Raw genomic sequence first — 24,441 nt, forward strand, 5'->3', positions numbered from 1 at the left:
TGTTCTCACCCTGTGTTTTGTAAACACTTGCTGTAAATAGCATTATGGTATAAGCTGGATATATATATAGTTTTTATCTGAACACCACAAAATGCACCAAGTCCGTCAACTTGTCTTTGGTCAGCAGACAGCTGTGTCTGCAGTAAAAGTTTAGCAATGGTATCACAGAAAAAACGTGCCACAGGGATTTTGCTGGATAGTGTTCCAAACCAACCTTAGTTCATCTAGGAACACCTCGACACTGAAACGCCAGAAACAAAACGATGGTTGAGGCCTCTGCCTTCTTGGCTCAGGGGGACTGCCTGGGCCCCCAGTAGGGCACCGGTGGATTCACCCTTCTTTACCCCATGTTGCACTACCACACAGGCTCTGATCTCTCCCACAGCCACAACCATGTTCAGCCTGTAATGAAGCAATAGCTTTTAACTGTCTGCCTTTGACTATGTGAGGCTCGTGGCAGCAGGTGTAGCCAACTCAGTGGACACAGGCATTGGGGTTTGAACCTGCTCCAGGATGGGTCCCTCCCTAGCCATGTGGCTGAGACCTTCAGGAGCTCTACAGCTGGCAAGGGGTGACGAAGGCTGGTGATGGCAATCTCCTGAACGTGCTCCCCGGTGCCCTCAGTCTGAACTGTGGTTCCCTAGAGGTGTAGGAGGAGGGTCAATGGGACAATGAGGACATGGAGTGAGCCTGGCCATTCTTCCCAGAGAGCTCACAGCCTGAGGCTGCCACACCCAGACCTCTGCTGAGGAGGCAGGTGTTGGGCAGCCCATGCCTTACGGCACCACCTGACACCTAAGACAGTCAGATTCAAGTAATTAATATTGATACAGTAATTGTAATCCGGTCGCGGCGGGACAAAAGCCAGGGGCGGGAGGACACGGCTGCGCCAGGACCCCGACATGGCGGCGGGGAGGCCGCCCGCCCTTCCCCATTGCCAAGCAACGGCGGCGGCCGCCCGCCGGCCCTTCCTGCCCCGGCCCCGGCCCCGCCGCCATGGAGCGGCCGGGAGGCAGGGAGCGGCCCCGGGGTGAGGTGGGTGAGCAGCTCCGGGCGGGGAGCCCCGCGGGGAGAGGCGAGGCGAGGCTGGCAGGGAGCGCTGCCGCACCCCGGGCGGTCAGCAGAGCCCACGGGTTGAAATGCTGTAGCGATGTAGCCAGGCGTGGTGCGTGCCCCTCTGTCGTGTCCCCGTGCACCGATGGTGGGATCACCGCTGGCAGATTTTGTGCCAGCAGGGTGCCTGGGTGTAGGGAATGTGACCTTGTCAGTCCAGCACTTGCGGTCTGTAAAGGGATGAGATGTGTAGCCAGGGGCGGACGGGATGAAGCTGGAAGGGCTGGTATCCTTTCTGGCCTTGAAACATATCTATTTACCAAAAACTGTGACCAGTAAGAATAATTATAATGGTTGTTTCCAAATTGAAAGCCCAAGGCAGGCAGCTCTCAGGCCCATGTTATGGTCTGTGATCCTGAGGGTTCAAAGACTTCAATACAGCCTTTAATACTGTGCAGTCTGCTGAGCTTAGTTATGCAGAGACATTCCACATTAACTCCGCAAACAAACAGTTTTAATGCCTACCCATTAAGGATCATGTTTCCAAAAAATCTGCCTCCCATAGGTATAAAGATGAGCAATGGTGACATAAATCGTTGTAAGCAGCCAGGGCGAACATGAAGCCTCGGTTTACACAGGTATGTGTACTTGGGCTGCCCTGCAGCACCGGGGCCACCACACACCTCTGCTGGAACCGTGAGGTCACAGCGGTGAACCCTGGTTCCGAGGGGAGCATCACCATTCCTGGGTGCCCCTCTGCAGTAACACTGGGTAGGTGTTAGACTTCGGTGTGGCCACAGGCAGCTGCAGCAATGTCTGCTTTGTGGAATAATGTCTATAAATACACGGGTGGATTTCCAAGTTATTAAAGATTGGGCCAAAAACAGAGCCCTCTGGGAAAAGAGGCAGAACTCCACTGAATGAAGAGATGTGTGTTCATCCAGGCACAGGTCTGTATAGAGCACAGGAGTGAAATTTGCATTTGTTCATTTAGATTGATGCGTAAACTCAGAGTTAATTTTATAATATCGCTTCAAGTGCTTCTGTGTATAAGAGGTACAATTTTTTTAAAGGCAGATAAATGTTCTTTGTGGGTTAAAATATCTTGTTTTCTTTGTACTTAATTATATGGAAATCTGAGGCTTACTTTTGTTATATCCAGGCTTGGTGAGGCAATTTCCAGTAAACTATTCCCTGAACACCAGAGGTATGTAAGATGTGCCATTAATACAAACTGACATGAAAAATCAACAAAGAAGGTTTTATTGTTCAGACACTGCTAACAGCCTAATTTATAATTACCTAGCAGAGACTGTGATAGCAGTTTACCTTGCACTGGATTCATGTACAACAGTGCCTTTCAGTGAAACACTGCTAATAGCAACACTTAGCAATGCAGAGAAGACAAAGCTAACTGCAGTCCTAAGCTGACTCATTCAGATGCTTAGCACGGCTACTTTCAGTTACTTTTTTTTTTCTTTCTTAATTTAATAACCTTTTCCAAATGATTTGAACCAACTAGTAGAAAACTTACTTAGTTTTACATTTATATACACACACACACATTTAGCATGTAACATACTGCTGTTTAATAAGCAGGAAGCAAAGAAATCTCCCAGGAAAGAAAGTGGAAGCAAAAATAGCAAAGTTTTCCTGGGACCACCATGCCACCGCATAAGGTTTGTGTGCAACCTTAGCAGCAAACCCCCAACTTTGTGGGATCTGAAACAAAGCACTGACTGTAAGAGATGCAGCAAGACTACTTTTTCTTTTGTGATCTTTTATGTAAGTTCTATTGCATTGTGACTGCACTGCAGTACTTACCACGTTTTCTTTCCTGTTCTCTACAAACATCTCACCCAAGGAAAACTCTCACTAAAAAATTGACTATGGTCTGCCCAGAACTCTCAAATCTGGATCTTTTAAAAAATGGAAATGAGATATTCTGACAACTTGAAAGAAAATTCAGATTTTATATATACACACTTATACATATATATATACTTATATATATATATATACACATATATATACACACACATATATATATATATATCTGGCAAAGATTACTTTTCTTCTGAGGGAAAAAGCTCTCAGTTTTGACAAATTGAAAATTTTCCACAGGAAAGCATTGGTGGCCAACTCAGCTGTATATTGCATTGAATACTTCCAGGTGTGACATGTGCCCTTAGTTTCTGTAGTGGTTTGGAAGTAAGAGGATACTTTCTTTCTGGAGTCTAGATCTCCAGGGTGAAGATTCTTAACCTGAAAAGAAAGAGTAAGGATGTCACCCCTGATAATATGATGTGAAGGAGCTTTATTTAGGATATGTCCCACTGATTTGGTATTTCTGTTGCTTGCACTTTCTGAGTGAAGGGAAAGGTCAGTATGTTAATGCTGTGTCAGAATGGTTCTCAACACAAACACTCTGCTGTCATCCAAGACGTCCTCCCCTTCAAACACAGACACTAATCTTTAGGGAGCAACTTAGTAGTGTTTCAGGAAATTAAACCAGCAACACTCAAATCTACAGGTTCATAGGACCAGGTCTTCAGGAACTGGGGAGCACCTCTCTGTAGGAATAGCAGCAGATTATCAGTAAGTTAGATTCTGCATATTCCAAAAGAGGAAACAAAAAAACATTTGAAGTTTGAAGCATTTGAAGGAAATTTGAAGCATTTGAAGGGAGTTTTCCCTACTGCTTCCTGATAGCTTGCATTTGGCTTTGTAATTCTTACAAAGGGAAGCTTGTTCAGGGCAATGTGATGTGTTAGCTGGAAGGTTCAGCAATGCAGCAGTGCAAAACAAGTCTTGTTAGGCAAAGTTATGGCCGTTAGACTGGAGGCAATTGGAAAAAAAAAAAAAAAAAGAAAACATCCAAGAGTTACAAAAGTTTTAGGACAATTACTACTGTAGTAGGCTACCTCAAAGAAGGAGTAAATACTAGAGTGGAGACATCCAACTTTTCAGCAGTCAGTGCTTTGTGCTCTCTTACCAGCTGGAATTTTTACCCTTCTAATATATGTTTCAGCTTAAACACAGCTGACTTAGGGATATGGTTTAGTGGGGACTGTTAGTGTTAGGTCAGAGGTTGGACTCGATGATCTTGAGGTCTCTTCCAACCTAGAAATTCTGTGATTCTGTGACTTCTCATTAGTGGACCATGGAAACACAGGGGTGACATGCTTTAAGAACACACAGAGCGACATGCATTAAGAATACAGTGAGGCTGATGACTGCTAGCACAATCTGTGGCATTGTTTCCTTCCTGACAATTCTGTTTTCTTTCAGCTGGTAAGATGGAAGTGATGGCAGATGACTATGATACACGAGATATCTTGAAGCCTCTTGTGTTCCGTCTCCATGAGAATGCCCCTGCAATAGTCCGTGAAGTTTTACTGGAACGTGGTTGGACTGAATTTGATCAAAAGGAGCAAGATGACACAGACTGGAACTTATACTGGCGGAACTCACCTTTTCGTATGACAGACCACCACAGCATCAAACCGTGGCAGAGACTCAACCACTACCCAGAAGCTGTCAGAATCACCAGAAAAGACTATTTGGCAAGGCATCTGAAACGTATGAAAGGGGCATATGGATCAGCTCTGTATGAATTTAGTCCAGTGGCATTCATTATGCCCAATGACTATGTCAAATTTATAGCTGAATACAGCAAGGAGAGACAGTCAGTAGGCAGAAGACCCAGCTACTGGATTTGCAAGCCTGTGGATCTCTCCCGTGGAAGGGGCATACTCATTTTCCAAGACATTAAAGACTTGGTATATGACTGTACAGTCATTGTGCAGAAGTACATTAGCAATCCCTTACTCATTTCAGGGTATAAACTGGATCTTCGCCTCTATGTGTGTGTCACCAGTTTTTGTCCCCTTACCATTTACACTTACGAAGAAGGACTGGTAAGATTTGCGACCGAGAAGTTTGACCTTGGTTCTCTGGACAATGTCTATGCCCACCTAACGAACACCAGCATCAACAAATACGGGGCTTCGTATAAAAAATATAAAGAAGGGATTGGCTGTGGCTGCAAGTGGACATTCAGCAAATTTCGTTCTTACCTTCGAATTTTTGGGGTTGATGACCTGCTTCTGTGGCAGAAGATCAATAACATAGTGATTCTCACCTTGCTTGCTGTAACCCCCTTACCAGTGGCTTCCAATTGCTTTGAGCTCTTTGGCTTTGACATCCTGATTGATGACAAATTCAAGCCGTGGCTTTTAGAAGTCAACTACAATCCAGCCTTGTGCTTAGACTGTTCCATTGATGACACTGTGAAAAGAAGACTTCTTCATGATATTGTTGAACTGCTGAACTACAAGGAGATTGACACTCTCAGGCAGAATGAAATGGCTGGGTCAAAAGCTGTCAGAAGGCGGGTGCCCTGGAGAACAGCTGGTCCAAGCACTCCAGAGGAGACTCCTGGCTTACTCACTTGCCAGAAAGTGGCTACATCTAATTCTGCTTCTCCAGTACAACCTGCCCTGAAGGCTGCAAGAGGATCAATTCATAAGGTGGCTTCCCTGACCAAGAAAACTGTCAGAGCACATCCAAGGAAAACACTGACTTCCCAGCTGCGGGAAAAGATGAACAGGCCAAAAACATCCTCACAAGCAAAAAATGAAGATAAAAACAAACTCCCAGCTGTACATTCCCCATGTAGTTCTGCCCAGCTCAACCACTGGTTACCTACACCTGATTTCCACAACTGCAAGATAAGCACACATCCCTATTTCCTCTCAGATAAAGACCAGAGGCCTATCCGCCGGGTAGGAGACTTTGTCCTTATTTTTCCTTTCAATGAAGCTGCACTTCAAGCTTCCAGGGATGGGACAGATGTAAAGAGCATCATAAAGGAAATAAACAAATTAGTGAGCAAACAGTTGCTATCAAAACAGCAGAATACAAAGAAGGGGGTAGGCTATTTAACTTCTGTTTAATTTCATGACATTAGGTTATATAGACATACCATAAATAACATCTTTAACTTGAAGGAGGTAGATATATACTGAAATTGTTTTAGAAAGAGAGAGATCTCAAAACCATACACAATTTAAAAATTGTAATTTAGCAATTACCATCAGAGATTATTTTTGAAAATGAAAGCACTGAATAATTCTTTAAAGTAATCCACAAATAAAAACAGAGAATTACATTTCTCAAAACATCCTCAGAGACGCCAGTCTTTGTTTATTATTATATCACAGATCTTTGCTTCTTTCCTTTTCTTGACTAAGAGGGCCTTATGATTTGAAAAATCTGATCAGTTTACACCGGGGGGTCATTCAGCATGCCTTCAGTTTACAAAGGTGCACATGATATGAATGACACAAAACTATCTCATTTTTGAACAACCCAGTGAGCTTCCTGACATTCATTTTTACAGGTTAATTTTGCATTGTATGAAACAACAGTATGAACCAACTTTCATTTTATGACCTGTAGGACTCTGTAGAAATTCTTCTGGAAAGTAAGTTTAAATATATATATACTGGTCCAGTATTTTTTTCAGATAAACTCTTGATAAACAAGGCCTTGTAGACTGCATGAGTAAGAAAAAAATAGGCTTCCCAAGGTACGAGAGAAATTTGATAATGGAGGGCAGGATATAAACTGCAAGTATCCTGGTTAGAAGACTGGATCAAATCTCTGTCTCACAGACTCTGAATTAGCCACTTGAGGGGTACAGCAGTTAGTTTGCTTTGTTTTGCTTGCAATAAAACTGATCAACTGAGCATGGAAAAATACTAACACTGAACTGAAGCGTTTGAGATCGTCAAATTACTGTGCTTCCATTGTACACCTTTGCTGCCCCCAGCTGTCTGACAGGGAAGTAACTGTTCAGAAGTTATCTACAGTACATTATAAATTTGTCTCAAAATTGAGGCTAAATAGTGGCAATAGCATGCTTCATCTAATGACAGAAAGCCTATGGAGAAAAGTGTGGTTTCCCGACCATATTCTGTCTTCCTGAAGGTTCACAGAAGTGTGCTCACTATACACCTTCCAGAACAAAAATCATAGTAAGCTGGCTTTTGTGAAGTACACAAGTGTAAAACAAACAACAGTAGGCAAATATCAAGGCAAGTTTGTGTACTACTGTAGAAACAAAGAGGATGTCAGCAATATTAACTGAAGAACAGGGACCTTTTGTCAAAAGGAATTCCTGGGAATAAAAGCACTTGACCTTTAGAAACATCTGTTTTCCCAACCAATCTGAAAACCTGAATACATTAATCGCATTGACTGTTTTTATGATGATTGAGAAAAAAAAAAAAAAAAAGCAAAACACAAAAACATAGATTTATTTTAGTTAGAATAAAGCAGCACTTAACTAAAATTCTTAATGAAACACAGAGAAGAATGATCTCTTGGATTTTTTTTTTTTTTTAATTTTTCCTTTTACAAAACACAAAATGAACGTTGCAGTAGTAAAAAGCACAAGTTTATAAATTGTTCCTTTGTTATAAAGGAACAAAGGAAAAACTGAAATTTTATTATAACACCAGCTGACATCAAACTACATGGATGTTTAGAACATAATAATTCCTAAACTTCATCATGTTTATAACCAATATTAACAATACTGCCTTCTCTATTCAATCTATTTCTTCCAAAGATGATCTGTAGTTTGAATGGTGATTTGTTGGTAGTCTGGTCCACTGAAAACCGAAGAAAAGAAAGAGCAATTCCATAATCTTGCAATTATTTTGCACTATAGGTATGAGAAGAAGCTAAACCAGCATGCTTTGAAAGTGTGTTTGTTGCTGCAGGAATCTGAAGGGCATGAGGAGATAATTGGTCTTCTCAGTCACTGGGCAGGTAATGAGCTGAGCTCTACAGGGGAAATGCTTCAGTGCTTTGGAAGAATTCAAGACAGATGATGGACAGGCAGTCTACTGGGAAGGCAGTTGAAAGTAGCATCTGATAAATGATTAATCCCCCTAGGAATTAAATGCAATCCAAAGAGCCTTGAAGCTGTAGAGATTCACTGACCAGAAATATTTTTACTCTACTGGAAGAATAGAGGCAGTAGTGGGAGAGGTTAATTAAAAAACAAAGCAACACAAAGGAGGTCTGAGGAAAGACTTCTGGAGAAAGAAGCAGCATCTGTTTCATCTGGAATAATGACCAGGATGGAATAAACATTACAGTTTGTTTTCAAGTGTACTAGGCAGAATTCTTAGATTAGAATCGTATCATTACTCAATAATTTGGGTTGGGAGGGAGATCTAGAGGGGTTACTGTTCACTCAACTGCTCAGGTTTTGGCCTAACACACAGCTCCTGCTAAGGTTTGATGCATGCTGGAATGTTTTACTCCAAAGAAGCTTTGTAGCAGAGGTTCTTATGCTGTGATCCCTGTTTGATGTCACTTCTGTAACTAAGAGGAAATCAAGGGAAAATGTGATCAGTATTATGAAATAAACACTTTGATGAGAGGTACTATGGGCATTTATTTTAATGTTGTAGAAAGACAGCATAACTGCATTTCTTTCAAATCTCGCTCAGGAGACATTTCATCCAAGTAAGATTATTTCCAAAATAAGCACCAGTCACTGAACTGAAGTAAATTTCAGCTGTACAGATTCCACACATTTTCACAAGCCTTATATCTAGGCACAATAACCTGATATTCAGCCTTTTAATCACAGAATTGCTGAGGATCTCCATCTTTATTCCGTCCCATCAGGTATGTATACATATTGATAAGACCCACTGAGCCTTCTCTAGGTCTGAGAGCCCCAGCTCTCTTGTCTCTCCTGATATTGCAGGTACTTTAGTCCCTGATCATTGTCATGGCCCTTTTAATCCTCCCTCTTCCTCCATAACCCCAGGACACAGAGATAAGTTAGTCTCCATCTGTTAAACTATTTATATATTTTTATTGGTGGCATATGATAATAATTTGTATAGAACACAATTAGGAGTACTATCCTTAGTTTATTTCAATAGAAATAGTGGTTTTCACTATTGCACGTGTTCTAATCTTAATTATCAGGAACAGAAAAGCGACAGAGGTGTAAGGAAAGAGTCTTATAAACTGACATAAGCGTTTAGAGGAGAAAGATTAAATACCCCAGAGAAAATGGGTTGAATCACTTACGTACAATGCAGCCCTTAAAGGGGAGGAATCACTTCTTATCTAGGATGATATTACCCTCCTCATCTTTGATTTGAACCCGTCCAGAGGAGTACTTGGTTTACTGTCTGCCATTGCAGTACACGGTCTTTACAGTTCCACCTGGGTACTCCCTCCTCTTGAACTGCAGTGTGAATCTCCTTCTGGCCATTACTGAATACAACTCTTTTATCTCCATTCCTGAAAGCAATAGTAAATTGATCAGAAGGCATTGTCTGTTATTAACCTATGTTACTAAGCTGCTGTCTAATATGACACAATAAAAGTGGAAACTTCCACAGGTTATAATTCACTTCAGAGTTTACATGGGGTATCATTACAGATCAAGTATCACAATATGATTTCAATACAAAGGTGCTTTTGTACATAGGATAATACCTAATGGTATTATCCACCCTATGGATGATGGGATCTGCATTTTATATGAATTTTTCATGCAGGGATCTCAAGCCATTTTGCAAACAGGAAACCCCTTTTACAACAGTATGTTCACTAAACATGGAAGAGGCATGTGTTAGCCTGTCCTACTGTTATTTGTCTTTATTTTACAACAAGGAATAGAGAGACAACATTTGAAATATCTTGCCCATGAACATAAAGTGAGCCAAAAATCTAGGAATAGAGCCCAGGAGTCCTCATCCCGAGTCCTTCAATACCTACACTGTTCACACAGACAACTGGCTCTCATTTTTCTTGCAAGTTACTCTGCAGCCCTGGCCAGATATACAGACTAAATGTAAAGTTACATGGAACTAAATGAGGAATATTTCAGTCATTTTGCCAACGATAAAGGTCACCTGTGATTCAAGGTGGAAGTGAACAATTTTCAGTTCTTCATTGTAACAAAACCCTTGTTATCTTCCAAATCCCTTCTCCTTTCACCTGTGAATTTACCAGTCATGCAGAATTAACCAGTTTTACGTCGGTATCATTGAACCCATGCCCAGTGCATAGTTCTTGTTTTTAACAGGAGACTTACTTTTCTACTTTTAGTACTGTCCTATGTGGGAAATAAGTTTCCTCAGATCCATCACTATAGAGGCATTTCACTGTGTGATCTGGGAAAATGATTTCTTGTGTGCCATCGGGATAATGTTTTTCTGTTGAAAACAAGATGTAAAAAATCTGTTTAGAATTCTTTCAAAATGCTTTACACAGAACTAGATCCAATTTTCTTTAGACATTGGAATGTATTTAGATATTTAGAAATGATACTGCTAAAGAAATTTAAAAATCAAATAATCAGATAGTAAAAAATAGAAGAGATGCATTTACACTTTATTATTATCTTTCTTTGTCGGAGGAAAGACAGAGTAAAGTGATGGACCATATTGAAAGCCAAATGCAAAGGCAAAGCAAATTAAGAAAACAAACAAACAAACAACAATCTTCTGGAGTTGGACTCATACACCACTTTCATAATAAAAATCTTCCTGTACATATAGTTCACATTTATGAGCTTTTGCATACCTATCTGATTATTAGGGAACTGCAGCACCTCCAGGCCACCTGGATAAGCAGTGTGAGTTGCCTGTGCATCTGCATAATAATAAATCTGGAAGAATTGCAAACTGTTTGCAGCGCGCTCACAATATTTGCATAAGCAGATTCAACCATAACAATGTGCTTATAAATAAGCCAACTTGAAAAAGTCATTTCAAGGTTATTTTCCATATCTACCATACATATAAATAGCTCTTTGCTTTTCAATTCTTTCCTCTTATTCTCCCCCCTCCTTTTGTGTCTGTCTAGATATTGCTACTTTCTTCTGTAGCACAGAGCAAGACAGTGCATACATGAGAGTGATCCTCCCACCTCCCCATGGATGGGAGCTCTAACTCCTTTCCACACACTATTAATTTAAAATATTCACATTCCTGCCAAGGCCTTACTCATATCCACTCTATCTCACACTTATTAGCTATTTATATTTACATAATGCCAAGAGTGAAGAACCCCCTGTGCCCCTGTGTATGAAAAACAGTCCTTTCTTCAGAAGGCTGCCCCTGCACTTTGCCTTCTTTCAGTTTCCTTTGATCTGCTTGGCCAACTCCCCTATTGTCCCTTTATGACTGTTACCTCCACCTTTTTCCATTCTTTACCTCTTTCCATTCTTGGCCTTGTAGGTGGAGCAGCCTTTTTGCTCAGGGCTATGAACCCAAATACCCTCCTCACCAATTTCTCCCAGAAATGATATATCAAGATAAATGATACAAACTTGTTTGAAAAAAGGCACTTAATCACTTATTTTTCCTTAAAGAAAAACAAATGCTACTCACCACTCTCTGATCTGGCATGATCTTATTTACATCTCAGTTGAAAAAACTAATAATGGTCATCCTTTTATCAGCACTGATCTCTTTTTTAGTACCATTGCGGAAAGTGAGCCCCTCTTCTACCTTCAAAAACAGAGAGCATCTAATGTAAACGAAGCCAAAGGGAATGGGTAACACCGCCCTGCCTTCCAATGAAATTGGAGCTTGAAGTAACTCAGTGAACCCACTCTATGCCTTTATATTTCAGAAGCTCTCTCTACAGCACAGGTACATTTTTTGCCTCATTTATGCGTAAAAGAAATCCAAAGTCAGACATTATATTTTTACAAAAGGATCTAATTTCAATCACTTGGATCAAATCCCCAACTCATCACCTTCATTTCTGTTAAGCAATACAAGGCATACAGCCACGTGGCAATAGTGGAGCCATGTAAGTTGCTCCTCACCTCACCTCACCTCAGTTACTTACTGTCTCTACCAATTTCACATACGCTAGTACACATCCCACATGAGTCACCCAGGAGACACAGGTTCTGAATTGTGTGAACCAAAATGATTGAACTTGCTGTATGAATACAGACAGCTGACATACATTAACAACCATTTTATTCCAAGTAACACAAGCCTGTACAGACAACCAGTACTGACAACCAGTACTAGAGTTAAATGTGACTGCATGCAGAGATCCCCTACAAAATTGATCAAGACTTGTCAATGGGTGGCAGCAATGTCATCAGTATGGTGTTCTACAAACAAATATGTTGGTCAAAGAGGCCTACCTAGCATGGCCTCTAGTTAATCAGATTTCTTAGAATGACTACAGTAGCTATTTCTATTCAGCATATGTCAAATTTCACAGTTTAGTTCATTTGCTGAATTTCAAAAAGAAGACAACCAGAAGGTGCATTATAGCTTTGCTGTATGGTTCCAATGTTATCATCGACTTTTCACATAAAGAAAATACCTCCCCGTAAAACAAAAAGGAATAAATATCCTTGGGTCAAGAGAAATGCAGTATTACCCCAAGCAGGCATTGTAATGACTACTGAGGGCAAGATTTTAGGTTTTTAGAAATAATTTTATTTAAACTTTATTTAAATTATTTATTGTTAGTGAGCAGTAGAAAGATGTTCTTATAGATACTTGCAACAAAAGGCAATGCTACAAGAAATTCCACTTAGTTTAAATTAGAGTGAATGCTTTAGTTCCCATTTTGACTTCTCTCTAGTTGCACAAATCTAGTCCACCCATCAGTTTTAAGAATAAAATCCAGTGGTAAAAAAGTCAGAATGAACTTTTCATAATTATTTTTCTTTCAAGGATCTAAACAACTGATACTGTGTTTTCTTCTTCTCTGAGAAGAAACTGTGATTGGTAGAAGCTTTCACAGAGCCCATCTCAGCACTAGAGCTACTCCAGGTGTGGCCAGCTGTGTGTAACAAAAGACTTCTCCTACAAGTAGTGTCCAGCTGGCACAGCTCACTGACATAAGATTCACTTTCAAGGAAAGAAAGGAATGGCCTTAAATCTTGAATTACTAAACACCATCACTACCCCACTAGCACATTTTCAAGGAGGCAGCTGAAACAAAAAGGCTAAAAGCTAGAAATGTCAGTTGCTCAAACCTTTGCTTCATCATCCAGAAAAGCAGAATTGCTTGTAGGTACCTTGTTGTCATAAGCAGTTATACCACTTTCTCTCTGTGTGGTCACAAAAGCCAATTTATTCTGAGATTTTAACATTTCTTCTGTCTTTTTAAGATTGTCTCTTCTTCCTGAGCCAAATTAAAATGTTAACTAGCAACATAAATCTATTAGTGTCAAGTGTTCTTGCAGGAATATCTTGATAAAGAAATCTACTATGTTATTTGTAAGTCATTGCAATATTTTAAAGACTCTGCTCATCATGGGTAGAGGCAAGAAAATAAAGCCAGGAGAGTACTGTAGCCAGCTAAATCAGAGTTAGCATGCAGAATATGAAAACTGAGATCACAGACAATAAATTGTATACAGTTTCTTAGGGTTATACCTTTGTTTCTTCACTGTTACTGCAGAGTGCAAAGCTGCAAGTGTTATTGCTGTGCTTAGTTGAGAGGGGCATGTCTTATGAGCTACCTGAAATGGACAAAGGTTTTCCTATAGAAAAAGCAAAGTAAAAGGGATTATTGAAAGGATAAGAAAATTGCCAATCATGTTTCCACACCTACCACAGAAGGCTTCTTGTTTGTTTGTTTTTGAAATATGCTAGCTCTCAGATTCTTGCAACATATTGCTTGTTATACTGATAACGTTTGCTTGCCCCATCCTCTCTGAAGGTGCTTTGTCCTGGACCAAAGAGAAGGGCAGACCACCTCCATTCTCCACGTTCTGGGCTTCCAGGACAAGAAATTCAGCATGTAATCACAGACAGTGCAATCTGTTCTCTCTCTCTTGTCAAGTTTTTTTTTTTGTTTTGTTTTGTTTTGTTTTGTTTTGGTTTGGTTTGGTTTGGTTTGGTTTGGTTTTTTTTTTTTTTTACTTCTATGTGTCACAGGACAATTTTAGTGACAACATATTGCCTACTAGCCAAGGGTTGGGGATCAAGTCATTTGCAGATGACTGTAAGCAGATAGGAAGTTCCCACAGATCTTACCTTTGACATAAGAAGATGAGCTAGGCCCCTTAAAGATACTCAGACATGAACCAGCTCCAGGTGATTGCCTATTATCCATTCTCCTCCCTGTAGGAGAGGGAGGATATACAACCTGAAGTAACATGGTTGTGTTTGGGAGCTATCAGTGACACAGACGGAGAGCGCTCCTCCTTTTTAGCAGTTTAGCTGTTTGTGTATAAACCAGATCACCAATACAATACCCATGTTTGGTCTTGGTTCAGGCTTCTGTGAACCTATGGCCTAGGTGAAAGAGCTGGAAGAGGCCCCATACAGGGCTCCCTCCCTCCTCCTCTTAGGAGCCGCATTTTAGCTGTGTCTCTTGTTCTTAGTGCTCGTTGAGTTGCCATGTCACAACACAGCACACCATATCACAGGCATGCCTGTGTCTGGCCATGCACATCATCATTGCAAACCCCTACCCTGACCAGCAGACTGACTTCCTAGCATGACCTGCCTCATCACTATGGACTTCTGCACTTGGGATTCTGGCCTGACCCTGACTCCTATCCCCAGCCAGCCCTGCTCCCTGGCTCAGGTGGTGGGATGGGCCCAGGCAGCTGGGGCCCTGCCCTGCCAGGCTCCATGGGGAGCCCCTGCTGCTCCCAGCCCCTAGGCCCCAGGAGCCACCCTGTCCTACAGTGCCCTGAGGCCTGGTGCCATGAACATGTTCTGAGGGCAAGGGGGACAGGTTTCAAATTGTTCACCCACACTCTGGCCCGAAGGTGTGCAAATAATTCAATGTATGAGCAATCCATAAGATTATTTCTGGCAAAACCGGTGCAATACCAGGGCAAGAAGACTAGGCAGCAGCTTTGCGAGAAATATGATCCCAATCCACCTTCTGAACAATACTGTGAACAGAAAATAGAGGCTGCCTAAATAGACCTTGCCACTGACTTTTTTTTTCTGATGCAAAAGGTGTCGTTTAGTGGGTTTAGTGGGGACTGTTAGCGTTAGGTCAGAGGTTGGACTTGATGATCTTGAGGTCTCTTCCAACCTAGAAATTCTGTGATTCTGTGTCATTCTTCCCTGGTGAGGTGTTTTCCTGCCAGTTGGTGTTATGCTTATGCCAAGGGAGGAGTTAGATAGTTTCTTTTCTTGATGTTCCTTTATTACAAATCTCAAAGGATCAGCCTTTTGCACAGAGCTTTTTATTGCCTAAAAGATTTAAATACATTTGCATTAAGTTCATACAAACATAGCATTAAAATCCTTCTACAGCAGGTGGCTCATTAAATTTTTAAACTTTTAGGAAAATGTGTATTTGTGTATATGGGTATACACATGCATGTTTTATACCTAATTCTTTACTTGGGCTCTTAGCGTGCTTCCCACAGTTCTTTCTACTTGGACAGTGATGCAAGTTAATGATAGTCCATTTGGCACATCGCAAAGCCAACAGCTGCTTTCAGGCTCCTGTCCCTCAGTCAAACACCCTGCCAATCACAAACAAGGGTATCCTTCCCTGATATACTACGACTGAGCTGATCCGGTAAATTGCATGAGAGTTCATTTTTACTTGCCAGATGGCCACCCTTTTTAATCTTGCTCTCATATTTCCCCATCAATCAAGGCTGATGCAAGCCCCATGGGACCCTAAGACAGATGTAAGCCACTGAAGGGAAAAGAGAAGTCAAGAGTTTCAAACATGTGATAGCAGACAGTTGGCCAGGAAGATCACAAATACACAACATCACTTCCCCAATTTTTCTCAGAGACATTAAATCAGATCACAGAGGAAACAAAATATTCCTGGCATGACCAGGATAAGAGATATTGGATTGACAGAACAACTGCCAGGAGCCAAGACCTGCAAAGTAAGCATTATGTTGGCATAACAGGAAAACTGAGGTTGCACTCTCAAGTCAGACCTTTGAAAGTCCTGCACCTAACACAGAGATTCCTGCCAGTAGAGACAGTATGATCACAATGTTCACATTGTGAAAGCAGTCCCAGGAATGGCAAGGGAAGTTGTGTATGCCTATCAGAACAGATAGTAGAAGAATCTCTGAAATACTGAGCCACTGAATAACTAAAGCAGTGGGCAAGTGACGGTCAGAAACACAAAAAACATTCAGAGAAATGTGGAGCAGCATGAGGTTTAGAATGTATATGAGGGAAGAAGCAAACACTGATCAAATACATGTAGTTATCTAAATCAATGACTTAGCCTGTCACAGAATCACGGAATCACAGAATCACAGAATTTCTAGGTTGGAAGAGACCTCAAGATAAGATCTGGCCTCTCAATTTGAAATGTCTCACACATTGGACAGTGTCTGCTTGGGAAGGTCAGTGTTAAGTAGTCCATGGAAAAAATACATTTGCCATCAGCTTAATTTGCCCAACTCCATGAATGATTGTTCAAGGGATGTGGCACTAGCAAAGCTGCAGAGAGACAATTCCCTCTTCAGAAACAGTCACTATGTCCATTTTTCCATGAAGGCTGCAAAATTTTCTCTATTGGATCAATAAAATCCAGGAAATTTGTTGTTGTGGATGGTGATCTCACCATATTTATATTAATAAATGACATTACAATTTAATGGATATACTTACAAGGAAAGAACAAATAAAGAGGACCTGTCTGTACAACAGAAAGCTGGAGAATTGTAAATGGCCAAAGCTTTTCCTCCAAGCACAAAATGGCACTGAGCAGGAGATAGGCCACTGATCAGCTCTTTCAGACAACAATGCTAAAAGATACAGGAATGAATAGAACTCATTGCTAAAGGAATATGATTTCCATTCTGAATTTGGAGATGTTTTTGCAGACAGATTCTGTGAATATGCGTGAATTCTCCAGATATAATCACAATTGTAATTACAAGTGAATAGGCAGTGTCAAAATATGATTGGGCCTTCAGCTCAAGACAAATGACTTCAGTACTAAAGACCTTCAAAGCTATTTTTGATGAAGAGATATAATTCAAAAATTGCAGACTGCAAGAAGGAAAGATCTTGTAAGCCATCATTTTATTGCTAAAAATATTAAGACTGAAACGTGTACAGATTGAACAGAACTTGAAAACCCAAGGGTGCAGTTTCACAGCAGCTCAAGCCAGCCTCAGCCCAATTGCTTGAGTCCCACTCCTCTCCCTCTATCCCCAGCTGCACATTTCCAGCCCCTCCCTTGTACTGCACCAGGAACCAAAGAGTAGGACTGAGCTGGTTCAGTAAGTAGAGTCAGGCAAAAAAAAAAAAGAGCTGCTTTCTTCTGACTGATCAGTTTTGAGCCATCTCACCATCATCAGAAAGTGTCAACAGGGTCACAGCAGTTTAAATTTTCATCAGCTTCAGCCAGACAGTTTTTCCCTCTGCTTTGCTGTGGTGTATTATAGAAAGACTATAGTAATTAGAGCTTTGAAAAAAAACGCTATCTTTATAAGAGCGGTAAATAGAAAATACTTTATGGCAAGATTTTAACATAGAGTTGCCTAGGAAGTCTATTTTAGAATACAAAGCCTCATGAGCTACTTAAAGGTGTTCTTTGTTCAGAACTCAACATTTACTGGTGCAATGCAATGGATGATGTCCCTTAGCCAAGGGATGAAGACTCTGGCTTAAAAATATTATACAAACGGCATTTGCTCATTGTTTTTAAGCTTACAGAACTAATGAGCTCATGAAGTAGGATGAACTATTGGACTGCAGAAGTGAAGCAGTGAGATGAAGCTAGAGAGAAGGAATAGGTATTTCCATGAACATGGTGAGTTTTGTTCACTAGGTGTCTAAACAACAACCAGTTGTGTAGAGGGAGTTTCCATTCAGAACAGTGTTAGTAAGAGTACTCCACATCGCTATGTATACCATTGTAAAAACTGTTGATTTCATTATTTTTTTTATGCAAAGCATAGACTGTAGATTTTTAAGGTGTACACTAGCATACCGATTTTTAAAGCAATAACATCAGAGGAATCAGGACAGGCTTAGTGAGTTACCTGTGGTCTTTTTCATAAAGCTGGATATCGATCTCAGAGAACATTTCATAAATCATAACAATTACCACAACTCAAGCAACCACTGCAATTCAGCTTTACACTTTAAGAGACACAAGTAGTTGTGATCAGTTTCTTGGTAAAGAGTATCTCAACTCCACCACTTTTTATAAACAAAATCATCAAATTATCTAAATAAGTAATGCCATTTTTCTTTTTAAATACATGGATCACCAGTAAATGATACAAACAGATTGCAGAGACTGAGGAAGGAAACAGCCCTCCAGCATGCACAAAATACATCAGTTGTTTCATATTCCTATTGAAAACAGAATAAAAATTAATCAGCTGTGACAGCAATGGAAATGGGAGTTTAGTTATGAATTTTCTAACTTGAAGAACAGCTAAACAGCAGAAGATGCCAGCTCATTTTGGATTATTCTCTTGGGAGCTGGTGAAACACAGATTAAATAACTGTCAGTGACACTGATCCTTCTGTCAGCAAAAGGAAGGACCAGGTGATCTCCTGAGGTTTGTTCTAGTCCTATACATTTATGCTGTCAGGAAGGCAGCAGAGAGCAGGAGATGCTGTTACTCGTGGTCATTGTACACAAGACAAACTTTAAAAGTATGTTTTCTTGGATCCCCATGCACAACAGTAATCCTTTAAATTTTCTAATGAGTTTTTCCCTCAAGATGTTGTTAATACATTGAATTCTTAATCATTGTGATACAAACCAAATTGTCTCAGAACTCTCTCACTGTCAAATCTCATAAAGAATTATCTTGTATAACCTCCAAATATCGTGATTTGTGTCATGTGGAATTTTCACTCCTAGACCTTGACTAACAGATCAAAAAACTGTGAGAAAACAACAAATCCTCATGAATAAAGCAATGAAAACTCAAAAGCCACAAAAGACTGTCTACATGTTCTCAGAAGTCATACTTCCCTGCTTCATAATTAGTCAGTTCTCAGGAAGAATATTCATAGAGAAGGAAATAACATGTTCAAAGGTAATCTAAATCCATGGCAAAATTAGACAGCAAGTTCATCTAGTAGGATTGGAAGTAAGCACATTAGGCCTTAATTGAAAATTTTCCAACAGGACCTCTAAAAAGCGATATTGGTATGCCTTTCAGTACAACTCTCCCCTCAGCAGTTAATGAATAACTGCTTTCTCCTAGAAGTCACTAGGATTCACCTATAGTTCACCTGCATATAATTCACCTGCATGTCTGGCAGGAAACTGGCAACTTGTTTCTGCCAAGTTTTTAATGTGATGCATTTAGAAATTCAGAGAAAATTCCAAGTGTTAACCACTTTAGCCAACCTGTACATCACTCAAGCCTCATTCTGAAAGAATCATTAATGACATACAGTTAAAATGGATATTTTTCTTGTCTCACTGAAGTTTGGCTTGAAGTGGCCATTTCTTCACCAATTAGATCACATAACAGTACAAATGGGAGTCACTATTAGTAAAAGAATTATAGGCAAACAGAATATACCTTTTCTGAGATGTAGAGCAAGTGGCATACTTCTCTCTCAGATACGTGTTTTTTTTTTTTTTTTTTTTTTTTCCCCATAATATCATGCCAAAATCTGGTTCTTTAACCTGTACCAATCATTATTCAGACTTGCTCCCCAAACGATTTTTTACATATCCTTAAATTCTATTAGCTTTGACAGAAATACATCAGATGTTAAGTGTTGTTTAGCCTTTTCGGTTACAGCTGAGGAAACTCACCATCCCTAGCTAGCCTCTCCTTAAATGTCTTACGAAGCTTGCCACACATCTGTGGCATATATCTCTACTTCGGTTAGTCAGGGTGATTCCATCTATTTTGATTTTCTCCTAAGCACAGTATCTCAATTCTACACAGGAAAAACAGCGTGTTTGTTTCAACTATATCCAAAATTTAGAGCTGTCCAAATTCACAGGATCTCTCACTGAAAACATCCATCTGCTAAAAAGACAGCAGTCACCATATTCAGATCTATCACTATGCCACAGATTTGGGGCTTCCGTTTAATACTCCATCCATTTCCCTGAGCCTTCAATTCTTCATTCACATAGTTCACTGCAAGGTCTTCTGCCATCAGATCAGAAAAAGAACATGTGTCTGTCAGAAATTTCAGAGCTCACTCAGGAAGTCTGGGCAGTATGCCCACCAGTCTAGCTCATGCTCGTGCTGGATTCCAGTTGGATAGGATCCAATGTTAGCTGGATGGTGAAAGCTCAGATAATGACAAGCCTAGGAGTCTGCTGTCGTCAGCTTCCCCATTCTCCCCATTTGAAGCCCCATTTTCTTCTTGCACATGGCTGAGTGTGCAAAAAGGAAAGAAACAAACAGGAGAGAAACAAACTCAATAGACCACAGTGAATCCCTGTATAAAATAAACATTTCAGAATTTAACTCATTTTGCAAGAGCACTTGAGATGTTCAGTTAAAATATGCTTTCATACTTTGAAAGCTTCTAGGGAAAGCTACCAAAGCTTTTTGACTTTACTGCCCACCATAACTGCAGATAGTCTATCCTACAGCACTTGGCTGGTTTATAAGTGCCCACTGCAGTACTAGGCAATGGAGAGATCCTGGCTGTAGAAGAGACTGGGGAAGATCCAACATCAGTACAGAAAAAAAAAAAAAAAAACATTTTCCTACAGTTAAACTCTCCAACTTGTGACTTATAAGTAGCATATATTATTTAGAAATAGGGCCAGCCTTAAATGCAGACACAATGTCTGTGTCATATTTGAAGTTACTATGTCACACAACTGATTCTGCCCACTTAAGCATACTCAGTTCAGAAGTCTTCTCATGATTCATGAATCTTTTCATGTCTGGCACCACACAGGATTCACTAAAGTCACTATCTGGTGACTTTCAAGCCACACACTGTCATTATCACTAGAGTGGAATATTTGCCTCCTTTCTCACCTGACATTTTAAATTTCATTTCTGTCCATAAATAGGTAGAGAGAGCAGTGCATCAGCTAATCTGAGCTAATTTTTGCTCTATCCAATGGAAGCAGAAGATTAGTTTCCAATAAATACGAGGGAAGTCAGAGAAAGTGTTCACTTGAACAAAGCACAGATTTCAGCTGAATTTTGACAAAAGAAAGACTTGTAATAATCAAGATGTCCATAATGAAATGCATGAAATATGAAACCAAGAAAAAGAAAAACATGATATGTAGGTATCTGTATACTCTAAACATTGTGATGTGTTAAGCAATGTTGCAAGCTGTCTATGGAAGAGTACTCATAAATATCAGCCACAAAACAAACATTTCACTTCACATACTGAGTTAACTTGTCACAGCTTGAAAAATCTAAGTGATTTTCCCACTGATTTTATCAGGCAGAATGCCACTGGTCCTCATTGTCAAGGACTTAACTGGCAAAATACTGGAGTTATGCTTTGTCGAGGCAAGGTATGGCAGTTCTCTGTAAAAGCAATCTCTGAAGTAGCAGGTACAATGAATTCAAAGCATATCCATGAACAACAGGCAATTCAAGTAGATCTGGAAAAGGAAAAACAAGATTTGCGTCTTGCTGCTTTGCTACTGCAAAACCATAAGCAAAATCATGCTGAATCACAGCACAAGACCATTGCAAGAAAACCCAAACATGCATATACAGACAATTTCAAATTTCAATTCCAAAGAACATTGCCTTAAATAAATACTTGAAGCTCTGGAAATATGCCTACTGGCAGTAGAAATACTTCGCTATTCACATCTCTGAACAAGTGTTTCTGCAAAGCTACCTTTGTCCCCACACGTGAGGTGATGGGGCTCTTGTGTTTATCTCTCCATGATTTTTGTTCTTGTTTGGACAAAGGTGCTGTCTCCCACAGAATAGCTTCTGCAACCTAACAGAGAATTTGTTATACATATATAGTTATAAGTTCAAGTCACAGCTAGTACAATCAAATAACTCTCAAACCAACAGGTTTTCTGTTTTAATTAATAAAAATGATGTAATCTACGTTCAATAGTAGCCATTACTCAGCTATCCTTGAGCAGTAGGTAACTTACTAATGCAGAGTGTTAGTCTCTCAGTATGAAAATGCCAGGACCAGCATGGCTCAGGATTGATAGCTAAGCCCTACATATTTAAGCACAATCAATGAAATTCCACATCTCATTCTGCTAAGGACTGAAAATCCCCCACATTGGATACAACAATCTTTATATATAGCATCCTAGCATCTTTATGTACAGCATCCTAATATTGTTCTCATAAAATAAAAATCTTCAGAGGTTTGAGCAGTAGTTCTACAATATCAAATACTCCAAAGCAGAAATGATATAGAAATATGGCTTGCAACAGAAGTGAATTATCTTTTTCTTACCCTTACTTTTATTTCAATTTTTAAATCTTTTCATTCTGCACAACTGATTTTTTTTTCTGACTCTCAAAAACTATAAAAAAGATGAGTCATACTAACATGCATGATTGAGAAAATTAAAAATAAAGTGAAACATGACTTGAAATGGCATTTTGAAAGGAACTTAATAGTGTTAGGTGAAAAATCTCATTAATGAGTATATTAAAATCAAATAAAAATAGAGACCAAAATGTCTTCACTCCATAAAGCAAGGGACAGATTAATTGCTGTGTCTAACATCTTTTAAAGATACATTACTAGAAATAAGATTTGCAAATTAGGGAAACACCTAGGATTAAAAGGGCTAAATTTGATTTTCTCCTAGATGCAGGCTTTCTGTGGAAAAGTAGGTTTCATCTTACCACTGCACTATTTAGAAGATAAGTATCTGTTCCAGTCACCTCAACTCACGTAGGATGAACTTAATCCCTCTTTAAAGGCACATATTTTGTCTCCCTTGAATACAACAGGGAAATGAAATGGTCCACTCAAACCTGGATTCTAGTTTGAACCTTTTAATTTCCCCAGGACTTGCTGTCTCCTGTGTAGGAAGGGGGGTAATGGTATTGTTCTCTCTTCTTTTAAATCCCTGAAATGAAGTTATGTAGGTACATAGTAAGGTAACAAGTAACCCTACAAGTATATCAAACAAATGAGATATTAACAAGAAAGGACAACAGAATCTGTTAAACTATGATTAAATATTTTTGATTTCAGGAGATGAGCACAGACATTTACACTAACCAGTCACATTTTCTACCTTGATTGTCTTTCCTGCTCCAGCCCAGTGTAACTTCCAATCAAGAGTCCAATCAAAAGCACAGAGTTTGTGCTTTTGTGAGGCAGGCCACTGACAGTGTTCACTTCCCGGAAAGTTTACTGCACTAAGTAAGAACTGAAATGAGGTTTACTAGAAGTTCCCACCATATTTATTGCTAGAAACCAGCCTGCATCTGGTTAAAAAAAAATGTTTTTATAAAAAGATAAGTGACATACGTGAAAACTAGAATTAATTTTAGGAGACGTTAGTTGTCTGAGTTAGGTGCTGAATGTACGTGTTCCCTCTAACTAGGGAGGGAATCTAGGTAACTAATGCCCTTATGTAAGTGTCAGACAGGCTGCTGGAATTGCCTTGTAGAGGTACCCTCCTCATGGCTAAGGCTAAATGGAAGAGGACCATGCAAATAATGTGTTTAAACATGGCTTAATGCAGACGTGATTTTTCTCCCCCTTCAGGCTAAGCACGGCAGGAATGAAGTCACAGTATTCATGCATACCTGGCCAAAAGAAAAGTTATACCTAAATTATTCAGACAGTTTAAACACATAGTGTCTTCCAGTACCAGAGACTTTCCGATTTTCTGTCCATGAGATTCACAGCTCCTCATTTTGTTTCTGCTTTCAGCCTCTGATGTTCTGAAACTCTGTGCTTATCTCAAAGCCATGTTCTGTCTAGTCTGCCTCTCAACCTGGTCTCTTAGCTTGCCATAGGCAGCGCGCCAGCAGGTCTCATTTCTCCTGAACTCCTCCTGCAGTCCCAAAATCTGCTGCTTTAATATCTACCAGAAGAAAAAAAGTGTATCATGTCATTGCCTGCTCGGGACTAAGCATTCCCACATTACACATGCAGAAGGAACCATGAAGTCTGCTGTTCTGTTTAAAGGTTTACAATACAAAAACAACACATTTGAAAAAAAAAAAAAAATCTTAAAAAATTGTGAACTCCTATATTTAGGAAAAAAACACAAACTTTTACAAAAGTAACAGTGAGAGGTCCTTGTTGTGTGAAGGAAAATCAGGAGATGCAAATTAATGATGCAAAGAAACACCATTTAATGTCTATATTCCCCCCCAAAATGCAAAGACATAAAGTGTGTTTTAATGGTAAGAATAACAGTTCATCAGAACTTCATGTTATGGCAAGGGCACACGATTAGTTAAATGGTCCTTATAAACAGCAG

General features: G+C 39.9%; 1 protein-coding gene and 1 pseudogene across 5 annotated transcripts; one reads left to right on the plus strand and one right to left on the minus strand.

Moving 5' to 3' along the window:
* The first annotated feature begins 793 nt into the window (after positions 1–793).
* Positions 794–6,248, plus strand: TTLL2 (tubulin tyrosine ligase like 2). 4 transcript variants are annotated; one of them, XM_084512272.1, is made up of 4 exons: positions 794–814; positions 1,619–1,691; positions 2,216–2,260; positions 4,345–6,248. In XM_084512272.1, exon 4 carries the CDS (start codon positions 4,353–4,355, stop codon positions 6,009–6,011), a length of 1,659 nt encoding a protein of 552 aa, XP_084368398.1. In that variant the 5' UTR covers positions 794–814; positions 1,619–1,691; positions 2,216–2,260; positions 4,345–4,352; the 3' UTR covers positions 6,012–6,248. The 4 variants fall into 4 exon arrangements, with proteins under 4 accessions (XP_084368398.1, XP_084368397.1, XP_084368399.1 ...); XM_084512271.1 differs by lacking the exon at positions 794–814 and adding an exon at positions 955–1,035; XM_084512273.1 differs by lacking the exons at positions 794–814; positions 2,216–2,260 and adding an exon at positions 955–1,035.
* A 139-nt stretch (positions 6,249–6,387) lies between these two features.
* LOC311433301 (centrosomal P4.1-associated protein-like) lies at positions 6,388–23,957 on the minus strand (annotated as a pseudogene). The gene is made up of 5 exons (XR_014698890.1): positions 23,824–23,957; positions 11,493–11,612; positions 10,684–10,768; positions 10,193–10,313; positions 6,388–9,393 (listed from the first exon to the last, which is right to left on the minus strand). The product of XR_014698890.1 is annotated as a centrosomal P4.1-associated protein-like (transcript).
* Positions 23,958–24,441: the final 484 nt, after the last annotated feature.

The sequence above is a fragment of the Aythya ferina genome (assembly GCF_964211825.1).
Source record: "Aythya ferina genome assembly, chromosome: 3".
NCBI classification, from domain to species: domain Eukaryota; kingdom Metazoa; phylum Chordata; class Aves; order Anseriformes; family Anatidae; genus Aythya; species Aythya ferina.